Raw genomic sequence first — 16,218 nt, forward strand, 5'->3', positions numbered from 1 at the left:
AAAATTGTGTAATGTAATGTGTTGCTCTAACTTGGTCTATGTTAAGCATCATTTCTAAATGGGATAAACTCAGAGCCTTAACTTTAAAAAAAAAAAAATAAGTTGAATTGCTGTGTTGCTTAAGTGTTGCCTTGAAATTTTGAGTTTTATCAACTCTTTTTTTCCCCCCAAAAAATGTGGTGAGGCATTGAATTATTATTTTTTTATTTTTTGTATATTTGTTATATTCCTGCAGACAGTTGCTTTATATTGTCCTGCTTAACATTCAGATCAGCAGGAGTAAAGGCTTGTTTGGAGTCCCTTTCACTTAGTAACATTCTTTGGCTAAAAGGGTTGAAACCACTGCTGAGTGTCTCAAGCAACACTTACAACACTAGAGTCTGTTGCATAACACCAACTCAGTTTAATCAGTCACTCATTCAAATATGGAGAGATAGATTTACAGATGTCTTAACTTGATTGAGTTTTATTCATAACATACATTTTATGCTTAAAAATATAGATGGTAGTTAATATGTTTCAATAACTGTTTCATTAATATTTTTCCTCTCTGATTGGAGACGTTTGGTCGTTAAGGGTTAACCTATGCTGGGTCTTTCTAAGTCTGTGTGTTGATGTAATCTGTTTGCAATGTTTGCAAATAAGAATTCCTGCTGCACAATGCAGCCACTGGAGTATTTGCCTTCACAGTGGGTGGTACACATGTCCCACTGTCGCATACCCAGTAGCTGCGATGGCTATTATGATCCAAACAATGGAAATCAAACATTGTGCTTTACTGGAAGCCACTTTAGATGCTATGTGTGATTAGACTTATATATACATAGGCTCATTTAGTGTTAGAGAAAACAGGCACAAAACACGGAACAGCTTTTGTGTTGCAGTCCGAGGAAAAGACGTTGCCTCTCCAGGCTTTACAATGGACTCTAAGCAATAGTTTTATTGGTGAAACAAATGCTGCTATTGTTTATTTTTCCCTAAGGAGAACTCAAAGCTCATCTAACACTCTGAGGAATTTCACAGTTATGTGAATGTGAATTCACAACTTTTCTGGTTAGCTGTAAAAAATGACTTATCGTGCACTGTTACATGATATTGGTCTGTAAGGATGGTGAAGATTTATGCTCTGTACAAAGTAAACACATAATCTCCATGTAGGAATTAGGTCTTTACATGTTTGATGAAATGTTTATTGAAGCCTAGAAATGCTCACACTGCCACACTGAATTGCCAAAAACTGTACAGACTAAAATGGACTTTGACTCCAGGACACAGGTATAAGTGGATTGCTAGAGCAAATACAAATCCCAAAGGCAAACTAATAAATACTCTACTTTCATAGATATATTTCCCAATAATTCTAAAAAATCCATAAAGAAATTATATTGTTACCAGTGACAATTAGACACATGGATATTTTAATGACATCTGATATACTTATGGTGTGTTGATCTCTTAATACCAGAGTGATGTCATTATTGATATGGAGTAAAAATAGCCCTACGAAAAACATTACCCTCCTGTTTAGCTGACAGTAGCTGAGCTTTCCCTGGCACCCTCCTCCTCCACTGTTGAGGAGGGAAAAATGCAAATGTATCTCCTTGAAAAAAAAAAAAAAAAAAAAAAAAAAAACACTGACCCAGACCCTGCGTTTTCAGAGGCAGGCACAACTTCTCAAAGTCACAACAACAAAGGCAAAGGGACGACAGAATCCAGTTTGAGCTTGAACTTGAAGACAAAACACATGCATCTATCTGCTCATTACTCATGGGATTGATGTTTTGTAACTGTTGATTTTGGCTACAGAAAAAAGGAAAATTCTGCAAACTCCTTTGGACAGCATTTTCTCCTCATTACTGAGCCATGGGAAACACAATGAAGACATAACACAGGTAATCTTGAGGAATGTGACACCAGCCTATTGAACAGAAATATCAATTTTAGTCAACCCTGGTGTAATTTAGTTGATAAGGATACATTTCACTTTCAGTTTCTGGAAAATAGTGTTGTAAAAATAGAGAATAATAAATAGAGTACAGAATATAGGCTAACTGTAAATTAGTATAAAATATGTATTGAACTGTAAAATAAAAGAAGAATAACTTATGTATTTAAAACCACATTATTATTATAATTAGTATTACTACTGCGACTTCGACTGGGGGATAATTATTGTTGTAATTCATGGCTTTGTTAATAAATGCTCCACATGACATCTATTATCACGTCGGAAAACTGAGGTCATTGTTGGTTTTGACAGTTCTAAACTCCGCCCATCTAAGATGTGTCATAACCTCCACACTTAGGTACATTCAGAAAGGGAAATTGTTAATATAATTTCTAATTATTATTACTTAAGTCATATTAATCGTGAAAAAAAAATCCCCAAAGAAAGCTTTACTGGAAACGATATTTTTACAGAAATATTTCCACATCGGTGTCTGTCATTACTCAAAAAACGTTGTCATTATGTTGTGAATATGGGTTTTATTTTGATACTTTAACCGGATATCTTACTGTTAAATTTGGTGTGCTTGACACTACTGTTTGAACCGTCTGTAGGTCCGTCTCACCGCTCACTCGACCTCCGCTGTTGACGTCTGCATGGTCAAAACAAATGAGCCGTACTAGCTAGCACCTATAAAACATCGAACAACAACAAAAAGTCGACCTTTTCTACCACGTCCATGGCAGTTATCCTTTTCTCTTCTTGTAATCCCATCACTCTTTAAAAATTCCGCCTAAAAAGAAAAAGCGTTCTGTCCCCTCTTTTGGGTTTTCAGCAGACGTAAGTAACATTAGCTAACCGCGTTGTTAGCTTGCTAGTTAGCATTTTGTTAAATCAACCGGGTAATGTAGCATAAGCCACAAGTGCTGGCTATAATGAATTGAAGACAGCATAATGGTCAGTAGCATTATTACTGAAATACGTTACGTACACAGTAATGTGCAGAAATATGTACCATGTATTTTGCTAGGTAGCTAGCTGTCGCTAATCCTAACGTTACCAATGAATTCAACGACCTGTTACAATAGCAAGCAAGGTAGCTTAAGTAACTTAAATCAGACACGTAATTTACGGTTTAAAAGTAGTAGCAGGCAGTGTGGTAGTTGGCCAGTCACGCCTTTGAAGAGTGTCGAGACACTGTCTACCGTTGTTTTTTGTTATCATAGAAACGTAAATCAGTTGATGCAAAACTGCCAGTCACGATTGCATCAGTTCAGTACTTTATTATGGACCATGATCCAAAGTACCATTTCAAACTTTAAAAAACAATTATTTCAGATATAAAGTAAACCATAAATACATTTTTTCCTTTATACTAATGTGCAATTTCCATACTCTCCTGTCAGTGTTTTTCAACACTCAGCCCTCATTTTGTCCATTGAATTACATACCAGTATTACCTTACCCCTAACGGATTTGATGGTACAGTGCACAGGTTTAAAGGTAGACTGGAGTATGTCTCAGTGTAGAAACAGTTGCTCTCCTCATTAGAACTATTTCTCTGTCAATGACTGATTCCTGTGTGTCCTGTCCTCATCTGTCCCTTTGCAGGTGTACAACAACTATCCAGAGGATTTAGGGGCAGCTCTATACCGAGAGCCATTTGACTTCAACGCCGAGCCACCTTGGGATCCTAGCTGATAGTGGACAAGTTCATCCCAGGACTTATCCATGTGAGTAAATTAGGTGTAACTACATATAACTGAAGAATTAATGCACCTTTTGGATTGCATTGTGTATATTGTTGTAGCAGAGACATATTTCAAACAAACACGTTTTCTTTTGCATTTGTCCATGTGTTTGTAGGGATTTGCATTATTTATCAATACATTGTGACAAATTGCTTCACTTAGATTCTTGACAGAAGGAATATTGCCATATTAACAAATAGCATACCTCAGATAAGTCACAAACAATCTGTAGTTATTTTAAATCTAATATTTTAGATCCATTTTTAGCACTTCTAAAAATACTAATCCTAAAATAACAGGACATTGTGCTCTGGACTGATTTTTTTTTCTGCAGTAGTTTTTCTCTTGGTGTGATTTAGCTGCTGTAAAGAAAAAAATATTTGCAGATGAAATGTGAAATGCATATTGATGCCTATATTACTATTACTTCTCTCAAGGGGGAGATGGTATGTGAAATACAGTTAAACATTTTCCATGTTACATAAGGTCTTGGTTGATTTTTAAAGAGATGATAGGGATGAGCCATCACCCATCCTCTCTTAACAAGTGTTTCAGCAGAGATTTTAATAAAGCCCACACATTGGTTCTATAATTGCAGTAATTCAGTTTTTTTCACAATGAAATCAAAGAGGTACTGCAAATTTACCTTTCTCCTTCTGTTTATTCTTTTGTTTGTATCAGGCTTGTCATAGTAGTCTATAACACAGCAGCCTCTCTAGGCACATTGTTTAGTCTCCCCATTTAACCTCCCAAAACCACAGTCATTTCAGGTCTCGTCCAGTCACTACTGTGGCTCTCTGACGTACTGTGCAACATTATTGAAAGTAAAGTTGTGACTCGGACACAGACAGTATTGTACCTTGTTTAATGCCATCAAAAAGAACCTTTACGGGTCACCAGCTCAGGGATTAATGGTGATTGTTGGGAGTAATTGATGGTAAAGTAAATGAACCCTGTGCCCCAGACTCTGTGTTTTCACAGTGGCTTTTCAGAAGAATAGGCCTCTTCCACAGAGCTGTCCCATTACATGGAACCTGTTCTGTGGTCTGATTGGATGCTCACTGAAAATAACTTGTTTGATTGGAGATCACATCAGAGAGTTTTAGTCTCCAGCTAATGAATAAACGAGTGTTGGACAACATAAACAAATATCTATTGTCCAAACACAGTTAAATTGTTTGGCTTATAGAGCTTCGTGTCTTATGTTGACTTTTCTCTTTTCTTGTGCAGTTTGTTGCAAAAGTCTAGGACCCCAGGGGCTCGAGAGCAAACAAGCAAGACCACTACAGATTAGCCACATTCTTTATGCCTGTCGGATTAGAGGAAAACGGTTGAGAGGATGAAGGGAATCGCTGATGAACCACAGTATTCTGTTGGCCTATTGGAGGGAGGCACAGCACTTTGTGACGTAATTGACAACCACATTTATGAACAAACTCTGGTAAGGAATCTCACTGTAACAACATGTACATTTAGCATGTACTTATTAACCTGGACTTCTTACTGTCTCATAATGTTCTCAAATACCTGTCATTGTATTGTGTTGCGTTATTTGTTATATATGGTAATGTTACATACAGACACATTTTACAAAAGCTTGCAGTGTGTATGCTTTTCTGACCCATCCACATGTATGTTCCCTTCTTCCTCAGTCTGAGAAGAATGCATTCTTTGTGGCAGACCTGGGAGTCATTATGAGGCAGCATGTTCGCTGGCGAACACACATGGCTCACATTCGACCCTACTATACTGTCAGATGCAACAGCAGTCCAGCTGTTATTGAAGTTCTTGCTGCTCTTGGCACTGGATTCATATGCACCAACAAGGTACTCTCTCACAAACATGTAAAATCACTGTGGTCAGTTCAGGTTTCTCCAGAAAAAATAATCATAATTGCAGTATGCACTGTTTAGGATGCACAGTCTTGCATACTTAGAAAAAATATTGCCCAGTTAGTTACTATCCTCATTTTACAGGGTATTATGTTCAGGCAATTATATACAAACCCCCCAGCAAGTTCTGGTACATTTATGTAGAATAATATTGTTGAATAGTTACAGAGGCACCAGCAAGTGGTCAGTTTACTTCAGTACCCACCTTTGAAATACTGTTTATTTGGAATATGGTAAACCAGGATTGACATGAAATGTGATGAAATGTGTGTTCACTAGCCCACATACTGTGTATTAATGGAATACACCTCGGTATTTGTCTCTCTGTATGTCAGTCTGAGCTTGAACTGGTGCAGAGCCATGGTATTCCCTCTGAAGATATCATCTACGGTGGTGTTTGCAAACAAGTCTCTCAGATTAAATACGCTGCTAAGAACGGCATTGACCTTCTGGTGTGTGATAATGAAGCGGAGCTACGCAAGATTTCTCGCTGCCACCCCAATGCCAAGTAAGTGTTTTGTATTAGTATTATCAAATCAAGCTGTAAAGATATTCTTGGCAGCAGAATATTTCTGATTTAGTGCTTGCCTTTTGATGTAACTCACTGGATTACTTTCAGAAGAGTTAACAAGGTTCTTTATTTCCTGTGTGTTTATTCAGGCTGCTGCTGCAGGTGTCAACAGAGGCATCTAGCCCAGATGATGAGATAAGCATGACATTTGGCTGTTCCCTTAAGGACTGCAGGCATCTGTTGGAGAGTGCTAAGGAACTGGGTGTGCAGGTAGTAGGGGTCAGGTGAGGCCTGCAGAAATGTATTGTCACTGGTTATAAAGCAGTTTGAAGAAATGCAAGTACAGATTGCGTACAAAGACTGCTGCTTAAAATTAACCTACAAACCTACTGCAGGATAAAATTTAACTTGTTGTTAAGGTGACAAAATGACCATTAAACCCTCACCCCACCACCCCACAGGTGTCACATTTCCAGCTCCTGTGAAGATGACCAGGTGTATGTTCATGCCATCTCTGATGCCCGCTGTGTCTTTGATATGGCAGTAAGTGATCTTAAATATTGTTATGTAGCTTGTTGCACTGTTGAGTTTAGTGACTACCATTTCCATTACCTTCTGTCACACACTGTCGACTTTTGGACGCTCGTGATTGTTTTTAGTGTCTTGGTTACACATTTACAAACCTGCATCTGTCTCAGGAGGAAATTGGCTTCAACATGAAAATCCTGGACATTGGAGGCGGCTTCAGTGGCTCTGAGACCCAGCTGGAACTTGTTAGTATATTTCTGTCTGCTGAATTACATTCTCTTGAAACTATGGGGAGACAGTTTTCAAAATGTACCTTGTTATATATTTTACATCATGCTGCCCAGTCTGATTTAAACCAATCTTCCAAGGTTGCTGTGGGTTTATATTGTGTTAAATGTGAATTTTGAAGGCCTGCCCATTTTGCTTCAGATTTTTTTACCACTGTCACCTCTTTGCAGATTAATAGTGCAGTCATGTCTATGATGGACCTATACTTCCCTCTTTCTACTGGGGTTTCCATCATTGCGGAACCTGGCAGCTTCTTTGTGTCCTCTGCTTTCACCCTGGCTGTTAACGTCATTTCCAAGGAGGTGGTGGCACGAGATCACCAGGACCAGGCACATGGTCAGTGGCCTCATATTCCCTTTCAAAGGCTGATTTGCTGACAAGCAATGAGGAATATGACTCAACTGCTGAGCCAAAGAGAACTACACAAATGTCATAAACTGTTTGAAAATGAATCTATCTAATTATCTCTCTGAACAGATGATCCATCTCCCAATGATGAGCCAGAGTTTCAGTACTACATGAATGAGGGAGTGTATGGATCATTTTCCAGCAAACTCTCTGAAACACTGATTGCTGCTCCATCTGTTCACAAGGTAAGTCTCAAAAATTCTCTGGGCACAATGCATCGTGATTCTGAAAACATGACATACCCATCATAATGCTGAAATAAATGAACTGTGATGTGACTGATGAAGTGAGCGCTGTGTCCTGAAGTAATCCTTTATACTTCTGTGAGTGACTAATCAGCTGTTTTAGTGACTGTAGCGAGTTGATCACTCTCTAACTCTTATTCCTCTTGCATAATAATTTTCTTTGACAGCCAATTTTTTTCAGGGCTCATCATATGTAACAGCTTTAATTGTTGGCTGTTTTTTTCCCACATTTCATTTCTGCACTAAAGACATTAGGAGACATTGTGAAATTGTTTTTACTTGTCTTGAATTTATTTTCTCTGTGGGAGCAGAACATGTTCCAACAGCTTCAGAAACTCCTTTTCAGGTTAAACTGAACTAAGCAAACACTTTTAAGGCTGATAAACTCTGGAATACTCAATATACACAGACTGATAGCACTTGCTAGCCTAGTGACATAAGAAGGCTACAAACAATCCAAAACCACCACTCTAAAAGACCATAGTTACACTAGTACCCGCTCCATTCAAAATCATTCAAAATGAATGGAAATGTAATTGTATAGTCCTAAGATGTAAGAAAACCCACATATTTAAACCTAAGTTTCAGGGGAAAAAATATTTCCTTATATTTTGGTTAATAAAGTACCGTAATTTCCAGACTATAAGCCGCTACTTTTTTCACACGCTTTGAAACTTACTAATTTATAGATTTTTACGGGCTAACGAGCTTCATGCTGCAAAAACATTTAGACACCTGTGGCTTATAGACAAGTGCAGCCTGTATATGTACTTTTTTTTTTTCTTTTTAAATTTAGTGGGTGCGGCTTATAGTCAGGTGCACTCAATAGTCCAGAAAGTATGGTATCCTTTCTTTGGCACTGTAACCAGACATTTTAACCTTAGTTCACAATAAAGAAAACACTATATAAAACTGGAGTTTACACTAAGAAGGTATAAATAAACTCAAAGGTCTTAGTTTGTTTTCATTCTTTCATTATACATATATATAGCCTTAGATGTGTCGAACCATGAGCCCTGTATCATGTATTGAACGGAATCATGAGTTGATTGAATTGTTACTCACCTAGATGTAATGATAACTTATCTATTCATTCAAACTTTATTTATACAGGATGATCCAATAAGAGTTGTTTACTCTCACAACTTACCTTAGTTTAATGAAAAGGATTGTTGTGATACACGTACAAACAGATCGCTCTCTTCTTCGTGCGTTATCAAAAGACATCCCAGGATGCTCCAGTGTTCAGCAGCAGCCTGTGGGGTCCCTCTGGGGATGACCTGGACCAGGTAGTGGAGCACTGTTTGTTACCTGAGCTCAACATTGGAGACTGGCTCATGTTCACCCATGCTGGGGCCTACAGTCTGGGTCAGCCACTCTCCACCACCACTGACTCATCCCCACCCCCTGTGTACTATGTCATCTCCTCTAGAGACTGGTAAGGACAGGTGACATATTTTTTACATTTGGAGTGCATTTCAGAGATCACAGTTCCTTATTTCCTGTGTATAAATGTGCAGTTGACTCAGGTTTATTTTTCTTCCACCAGGTTTGAGATGCAGGACACTGGTGTCACCCATGAGGCTACACTAAAGAACTTCGCATTGGTCCCTTATTTCCTCAATTCCTGCCAAACAGAGGCTGCACTCTCTGTCCCAGCTTAGCAGACATCAGGCCAGGAAGGCTTTAACTTCCCTTACTGGTTTCAGCTACTAGCTTTCCTCTGTTCTACATTCCGCTGAGATGAACAGAACTAACAGTGCAGATAGTGCTTGAAATTTCTGGGACCAGATTGAATTCATCTCACAAACCCCAATGTACAGTGTAATATGTGGTTAGACCTGGAAAACCCAAGTAGATATTTATTAGTGTGCAACAAAATGGATGACTCCAAAAGACAAATGCATTCTTCCCTTTGCATTGGGCATCCCATAGCACTACAGTTTACTCTCATACAGTAGACATATAATGATTTTAAATAATTATATTTGACAGATTTATTATCTATATCTCCACTGCTGTTGCCAGTCTTTATGAGTAAGATATGTATCCCAGAGTGAAGCATTGTATTTAATCAGAAACAGAGTTCTGAGACCTCATGAGGTGCTTTGCCTCAAGATGTGTTTTCATGATTTTAATTGGTTGTATAGTTTATTTTGTGTGATAAAAACTTGATTCCACTATTACCTTTAAAATTTGTTTTCCGTATCAGTGTTTTAAACTGGAGGCTTGCAGCACTGTACTTGCTGCACATATGAATGTGCATTCACTCATCTTTTTGATGCAGTAAATGAAGCCAATGTGATCAATGTGCAGTGTCACCACTCCTGGAAAAAATTGTGTGTCTGCTCTGGTGTGGTTGGAAAGCTAATGGCAGTGTAAACTGGGAATTCAGTAAGGTGCTAAATAGCTTGCTCCCAAACTAGTGAAGGACCAGCAGGTGACTGCTATGCTGCAACATAGCAAAGCAGGTTTATCAAACAGCATGTGCTGCAGATGGAACAAGGGAAGTGTTGATGGATAACAGATCAGCTGACATGAAATGCATTTTTTTTTGTAAAGAAAGCATCATTTAAAAGCTAGAAGCTTTACTCTCTTGCCATTTTTGTTGTATTTGTTCAAGAATATATTTCAACATTTATGACTGTTTAAAGAATTTTACATTGTCTGACTCTGCAAGTATACTTGCAAAGTGTGTATCATACCTGTGAGCTTGTCTTCCAATCTGTGTGTAAGGCATGATGAATTATCAGGGCATTTGCCTGTTATTAACTAGTAGCTGTGCTTGTCAACATGAACAGTAATAAACACCTCATTGACTGGACTGTGAATCATTATGTCTGTGTTTTATTACCATAGATAGACCATAAATGTTGTAGTGAAATCCCACTGCTGTTGTACAGAAATAGTTAAATATTTGATACCTCTTTCTCAAATAGTTTCTTAATCCAATTCTTATTCTGAATGATGTCAGGCCAAAGGGGATTTGATTTGAGGAGCTAAATATACAGTCTTCACAATATCACTACATGTGAAATATGTTATCTCTCTGGATGTGTCATCTGAATGATGATGTCTGACCCATGGGTCTTTGCATTTACACCTTGCATTAGCATGCATTTTTCCTTATCCAGATGCAGATAGCACTTTAATGCCAGGTGTAATTGGTGTATAAAGAGATCTGGACAAAATAAATATGTATTCAAGTTTAATAAAGAATTCTTCTTTCCCTCCAAGAAAAGAGCACTGTGCAAAATTGTTGTATAACAAATAGATTCTCATATGCCACAAAAGAAAAACTATTCAATGTTCTTTGGTCAAATTTCACTGACAGGTAAACATACAATTAGCATGATTTGTAAAAGTGTTATGTACATTTGATACTTTCAGTGTAACTGCTCTGTTTCAGGAAATACAGTAGTTGGAAGTCAAATGTAAACAGATTCATTACCTTCGTTCATTTTCAACTATACTTATTAAGCAACAGCAGCAGCAGCAAAGACTTCACATGCAGTTTAATTTACTGTTAGGTTTAGCAGTGTTATGCAACTGTTCAAATTAGGCACACAGTCCTCTGTGCTGTGAGACCCACCAACAAAAAATCTCAATTGTACAGTTTCACAGTTTTTACTTTGGCGTCTCATTTGGATCCTTTAGAGTATTGTAGAAGCAGAGAGGTCAGCAGTCTGGGTGACCCCTAATGTCCAGCAGGGCGTCTTCCTTGCTGCTAGGTGTCTCCGGGCATGCTTGGCCAGGTGGTCGCTGCGCATGAAGCGGGTGAGGCACATGGGACAGACAAACTTTTTCTCTCCTGTGTGGGTTCGACGGTGGCGAGACAGCTCATCAGAGCGAGCGAATCGCCTCTCACAGCCCTCCCACTTGCATTTGAAGGGCCTCTCACCTGATTCAACACAGACAGTGAAATGGAAATTGAGGACTTTGAGGCATACACTGAGAATGTCATTCAATTTACTGTCTGCACAGGAAGCTGAGAATTGATACGTAATATCCACTTCCTCGACACCAGAAGTACAGTACAATTAGTATTCAACCCTTCATCTCTTACCTGTGTGTGTCCTCATGTGGGCCTTGAGGTGGGAGCTCTTGAAGTAGGTCTTGTTGCAGTCCTCATGGGGACAAATATGACTGCGTACACGGGACAACTCAGGCTGAAGGGGGCTGTGTCTTTGCTCCAACACGGTGTGACCAGGTGCAGGGGGCGATGGCTGGTAACCTGGTACCACCAGGTGTCACCAGCGCTGGCTTAACGTAGAGAGTCGGAACAGCCTGCTGAGGGACAAGGAGCATTAGGGGGCCTTTTGCAACCTGTCCCCCAAGGAGGAAGACCTGGGCAGAGGATGCCGCTTGGGTTTGTGGTTGCGGTAGTGCATGTTGTTGTTTGTGCTGCTGTTGTTGTGCTACGTGCACAGTTGTAATTGCTGATGCTATAGGTAGTGGGTGTTGCCTCTGACTCTCAGTGCCTGTGAAAGGTTTTTGCACAACAGTGGTGGGAACAGAAGAGACAGGAAGAATCTGGCAGTAGACAGGCACAGGAGAGACTCCATTAACACCAGCTGGGACAGAGGAGACAGACTGAGGTGTGTTTGATTTATCACCTGGGCCTGAAAGACTCATTCGGGGCTGGCTGATCTCTAGCCACATTAGGCAAAGCAGAGTCAGAGTGCGTTATAATAATCTTCTCAGAGTCTCTACTGTTCAGCCCATCTTCAAAGTTCAGCTCATTTTTAGAGTCTCTTGTATGAACGTGGGTGAGACTGTCCTCCTTCGGGACAGGGTGGATGTTACAGCAGCAGTGCAGGCCATCCGCAGTGTGGCGGATCACACTGGTGCACTGGAACATCTGCTGGGAAGTAGCAGCACGTGAGTGTGGATGAGTCTCTTCTGTTGGCTGCCAGGTCGGACTTCTGGCTACTTCGAGTTGATGCAAGGTTAGCTGCTGAGGGTGGATGGCTGGCGTCACAGTGGGGTGGGCTGTATGGTGGTGTCATACACTGAGAAGAAAGGAAGGTTTTTTTTATTATTGACCAAAAAAGGATTTTTTTTGACTGGCAAACTTAAACTTGCAAAAAAGACCAAAATCATATTCTAGACCAGGTTTGCAAAAACTTAAATTACAGTAGCCTTGTCGTTAAAAGCCTAAAACATGACAACTCTTAGCCCGTATGGATCACTTACCAAAGGATGATCCTGTAGCACTGCAGTCCCAGGGGGGGCAGAGTCGTCCTCTGAACAGTCTGAGGACGGAGTCAGGGGTCTTAAGTGTCTAAGCCTGAAGCTTCTACTTTTCCAGTGCTTAGTCATGGACATCAGAGCCTCCACAGCCTCCATGTCACCTGCACCCATAGAGACGTGCTGGAATTCACTCTGGATGTCCGAGTGGAGCTCCTCAATATCCATGTTGTAAATCTGGTAAAAGAGCAAAATGAGCACAAGACAAAACAATAGAGAGTTCTTACATTAGATTTGGATAATGCATCTTGTAACGAACTTTTCTAGAATACTTATACAATCATTCATAGATTATGTTAGCAGCCATACTTCTCAGCATCTCAGCAGTACTCAATCAAAGTTTTAAAGCGCATTGATTTTGCCATTCACCAACATATACAGAATAAGTAAAGGAGCATGTGAGTTGAGCATGATCAGCTGCTGCTCTTTGAACAGCGCTGGGGCCCTTTCACCTACTTCTAGAGAGGACAAAAGCACCAACTGTGCTGCTTACACAAACAGCTACACAACACCTACAAAGCCCTCCCCTCCCTGACCACCACACACCGACTACATAGTTATCATCATAGTCCCCAACAACTATCACTACCTGATAATTTAATTATGACTCTGCGATATGAGCTTAATAAAAAGGTCATAAAAAGGTTTGGCAGCTATTGTCATAAATCAAAAGCAACCGCACTATCAGTTAATTGGTGTTTTTTCATTAACATTTCATCTTTATATAACTTAAATAAAACAACTCAACTTATCAGAGGAAAAGAGATGTCATGCAAGCTAAAGGAGGTAAAATGATCTACTTACATCTTATGTTTGTGAGGTGTTCAGGATCCCGGTTTAACCGCTGACCACTCGCCCTTACGTCTTATGTGAATACATGAAACCAAAATTACACGTTTCCCGATTCTCTCGTCAGCCTCGTTCCCATTCATCGTTTCAAATGCGGTGGGGGAAAGGAAGGGCGTGGCTTAACGTGTCACCCAATAATGAGCAAAGGTGTGTTGGGCACCGACCAATGGGAGAGGGACTCGATGCGTGATCGAGGGCTGACGGCACCGTGGAGACGGCGTGGTACACAACAGCATGGGCGTGTGAAAAACATTCTTGTCTACACTCCCCTCAATCACCCCCCACCCCCACCCACCCAACACACACACACACACACACACACACACACACCAATTCCTTGGATGAGTCACTTCACCCCCACCTTCTGCCAAAGCAGACACACACCTTCTATTATGACTGATCATGTTTTAAAGGGATGAAATTTGAAAAAAAAAACAAAAAAAAAAAAAAAAGAGATGATCATCCATTAGCAAGGTGTAGCTTTTTAACATAGGTACTTCCAAACTGAAGATCATATTTTGTAGCCTCACAGTAGATTTGGAGGTCATGGCTAAACAAGTAGGGGTTCAGACCTGGAAAACATTCCCCATTAAATTTGATGTGTAACTGATCTAATTAATAGTTTGTTGTCTTTAGGCATGACCAAAATTTGTCCCCTGAAATATTATCAGAACTTCTCTTCAATATGTGGTTGATATTAAATGGAGGTGTATGTCTGAACTCTATCACCTCAGAGAGATAAAACCACTCTGACAACATTTGTCAATAGTAAGGCCTAACTTCATTTATTTAGAGGTTTCACACAAATTGAAAATTAAATGATAGCAGACTGTGAAGCATTAAATAAGTTAAAACACTGATGTAAGAAAAAGGGAGAAATGTGTCAAAACATGGAGTGTAATAACAAGCTGATATTTGAAGAGATTTAAATGTGAAGCAATGGGAGGGTGGCTTAGACATTTTGTCATTATTGGCACTATAAAGCACTTTAAACTTATTTATACCTGAGAAACACTGCTAATGAATTTGACAGTGACTTCAGTATATAATATATATTCATTCATAGTATATAATCACTTTATTCGAGAGGGATTTTTTTTTCTTCTTTCTTCTGAACGTCCATTTCTCATCTGGTTAACAGGAAGATGCATCAACAAAACTGCTTAAGTTGAACCGACTCCTCTTTCTTGTCTATGTTTTCCTTTTTAATAACCAGATCAGCAGCCCCCTTGTCCTTTGTGGGAGAAAGAGGTCAGCTAACAGGAGATGGCCTCAGGCAGCCCTGTGGATTAGGTAAGTGTCAGCTGTCTAGACCTTCCTGCACTGCACAGAGAACCAGAACAAAAGGCTGGCTGTAGACACACAATGGAGAAATACACACATGCACACAGACACACAGTACTTTGTTTCTGGCACTGTGGGATGTTCCTCAAAAGCATATCCAGGAGTGAGTTGGTAAAAGAGAAAAGTCTGGGTGAAATAAAGAATTAATTCTACATTCATTTACTGTTTGTTTTGTTACAGTTCATTTACCCCCAAAAATTAACATCTTAAACATCTTTACATTCTGATTCCAGTTTAAACTGAAACCATTGTTTACAGTTCTGTTTAGCTATGCTGAGGAAGTCCCTCTTATTACAACATGTTAATAATTTATTTTATTTATATATACCTGATTAATATTTATATAATGTTGTATAGTTCAGTGAGCAGAGAGATAATCTCTTTAAATAAATAAATAAAAAAAGCTTGCTTTAATGCTTTTTGGAACAATGTCTACTTAAAGCTGTCAAGCTGTCATCAACACTTTTGTACCTGGGTACATACAATGTTTGATTGCTCAACTGACTTATACATCACATTACAGCAGCAGCCTCTTCAACTGCTGCTGTAAGTCACTTTAATCAGCATGGAAGGCACTGGCCCATGAAAACAGCTGTATAGTGTCGTCTTTGATTCTAGTGGGAGCTTTCTAAAATCTGAGAAGAAGTCATCATGGTTATGTATTGTTAAATGGGAGCATAACATTTGAAAGACACGGCCATTTAACAGACATTGAAGATCTAATGAAAGATGAGCTGCACATGGCAAGTGTGGGATCCGGCCTGATTCTAGGGACTAAAACTGAGAATATCACAGCCTCTGCTACATCTCATTCTTTTTTAATCTGTCTCTTGCAAGTCTCACAACTTTATGGAAGTGCAATAATAAATTGCTGGGGTGCTCCTTTAACTGATGTGTCTTAATAATGAGAATTATGAAGATATCAAATTAATTTCCTGAAGGCATTCTTAAAGCCTCCATGTGAAGGATCTGAAAAGATCTTACTTTGATGCCATCTGGTGTTACTTTAAAAAATGGCTTTGGCTTCACTGCTGACAAAACTTGTGCAAAAACTCAGCTTAACAAACTGAGGACACTGACACTGTATCACCTTCTAAAGGTGGGAAAATTGCCTATTCACACTTCTGGCAGATAGTGAGCAACATTAGCATATTTTTAGTCCTGTTTTAGTGACCTGGTAAATCTGAACCAAAAGAGCAATCAA

The 16,218-nt window shown here is 39.4% G+C and overlaps 2 protein-coding genes across 3 annotated transcripts; one reads left to right on the forward strand and one right to left on the reverse strand.

Moving 5' to 3' along the window:
- The first annotated feature begins 1,659 nt into the window (after positions 1-1,659).
- LOC108876307 (antizyme inhibitor 1) lies at positions 1,660-10,402 on the forward strand. Of its 2 annotated transcripts, none has more exons than XM_051075997.1 (12): positions 1,660-1,892; positions 3,560-3,681; positions 4,930-5,140; positions 5,352-5,525; positions 5,927-6,099; positions 6,252-6,386; positions 6,564-6,645; positions 6,801-6,875; positions 7,089-7,254; positions 7,396-7,511; positions 8,795-9,009; positions 9,121-10,402. In XM_051075997.1, the coding sequence occupies exons 3-12, from the start codon at positions 5,039-5,041 to the stop codon at positions 9,233-9,235; spliced, it is 1,353 nt and encodes a 450-aa protein (XP_050931954.1). In that variant the 5' UTR covers positions 1,660-1,892; positions 3,560-3,681; positions 4,930-5,038; the 3' UTR covers positions 9,236-10,402. The 2 variants fall into 2 exon arrangements, with proteins under 2 accessions (XP_050931954.1, XP_018521265.1); XM_018665749.2 differs by lacking the exon at positions 1,660-1,892 and adding an exon at positions 2,560-2,788.
- A 364-nt stretch (positions 10,403-10,766) lies between these two features.
- On the reverse strand, positions 10,767-13,753 carry LOC108876252 (Krueppel-like factor 10). The gene is given in 6 exon segments (XM_051075766.1): positions 10,767-11,472; positions 11,638-11,803; positions 11,805-12,228; positions 12,230-12,576; positions 12,768-12,998; positions 13,715-13,753. Coding segments are annotated over 6 exon segments (1,455 nt in total). The 3' UTR covers positions 10,767-11,224.
- Between the last annotated feature and the right edge of the window lie 2,465 nt (positions 13,754-16,218).

Source organism: Lates calcarifer, linkage group LG15 (assembly GCF_001640805.2).
Source record: "Lates calcarifer isolate ASB-BC8 linkage group LG15, TLL_Latcal_v3, whole genome shotgun sequence".
NCBI classification, from domain to species: domain Eukaryota; kingdom Metazoa; phylum Chordata; class Actinopteri; family Centropomidae; genus Lates; species Lates calcarifer.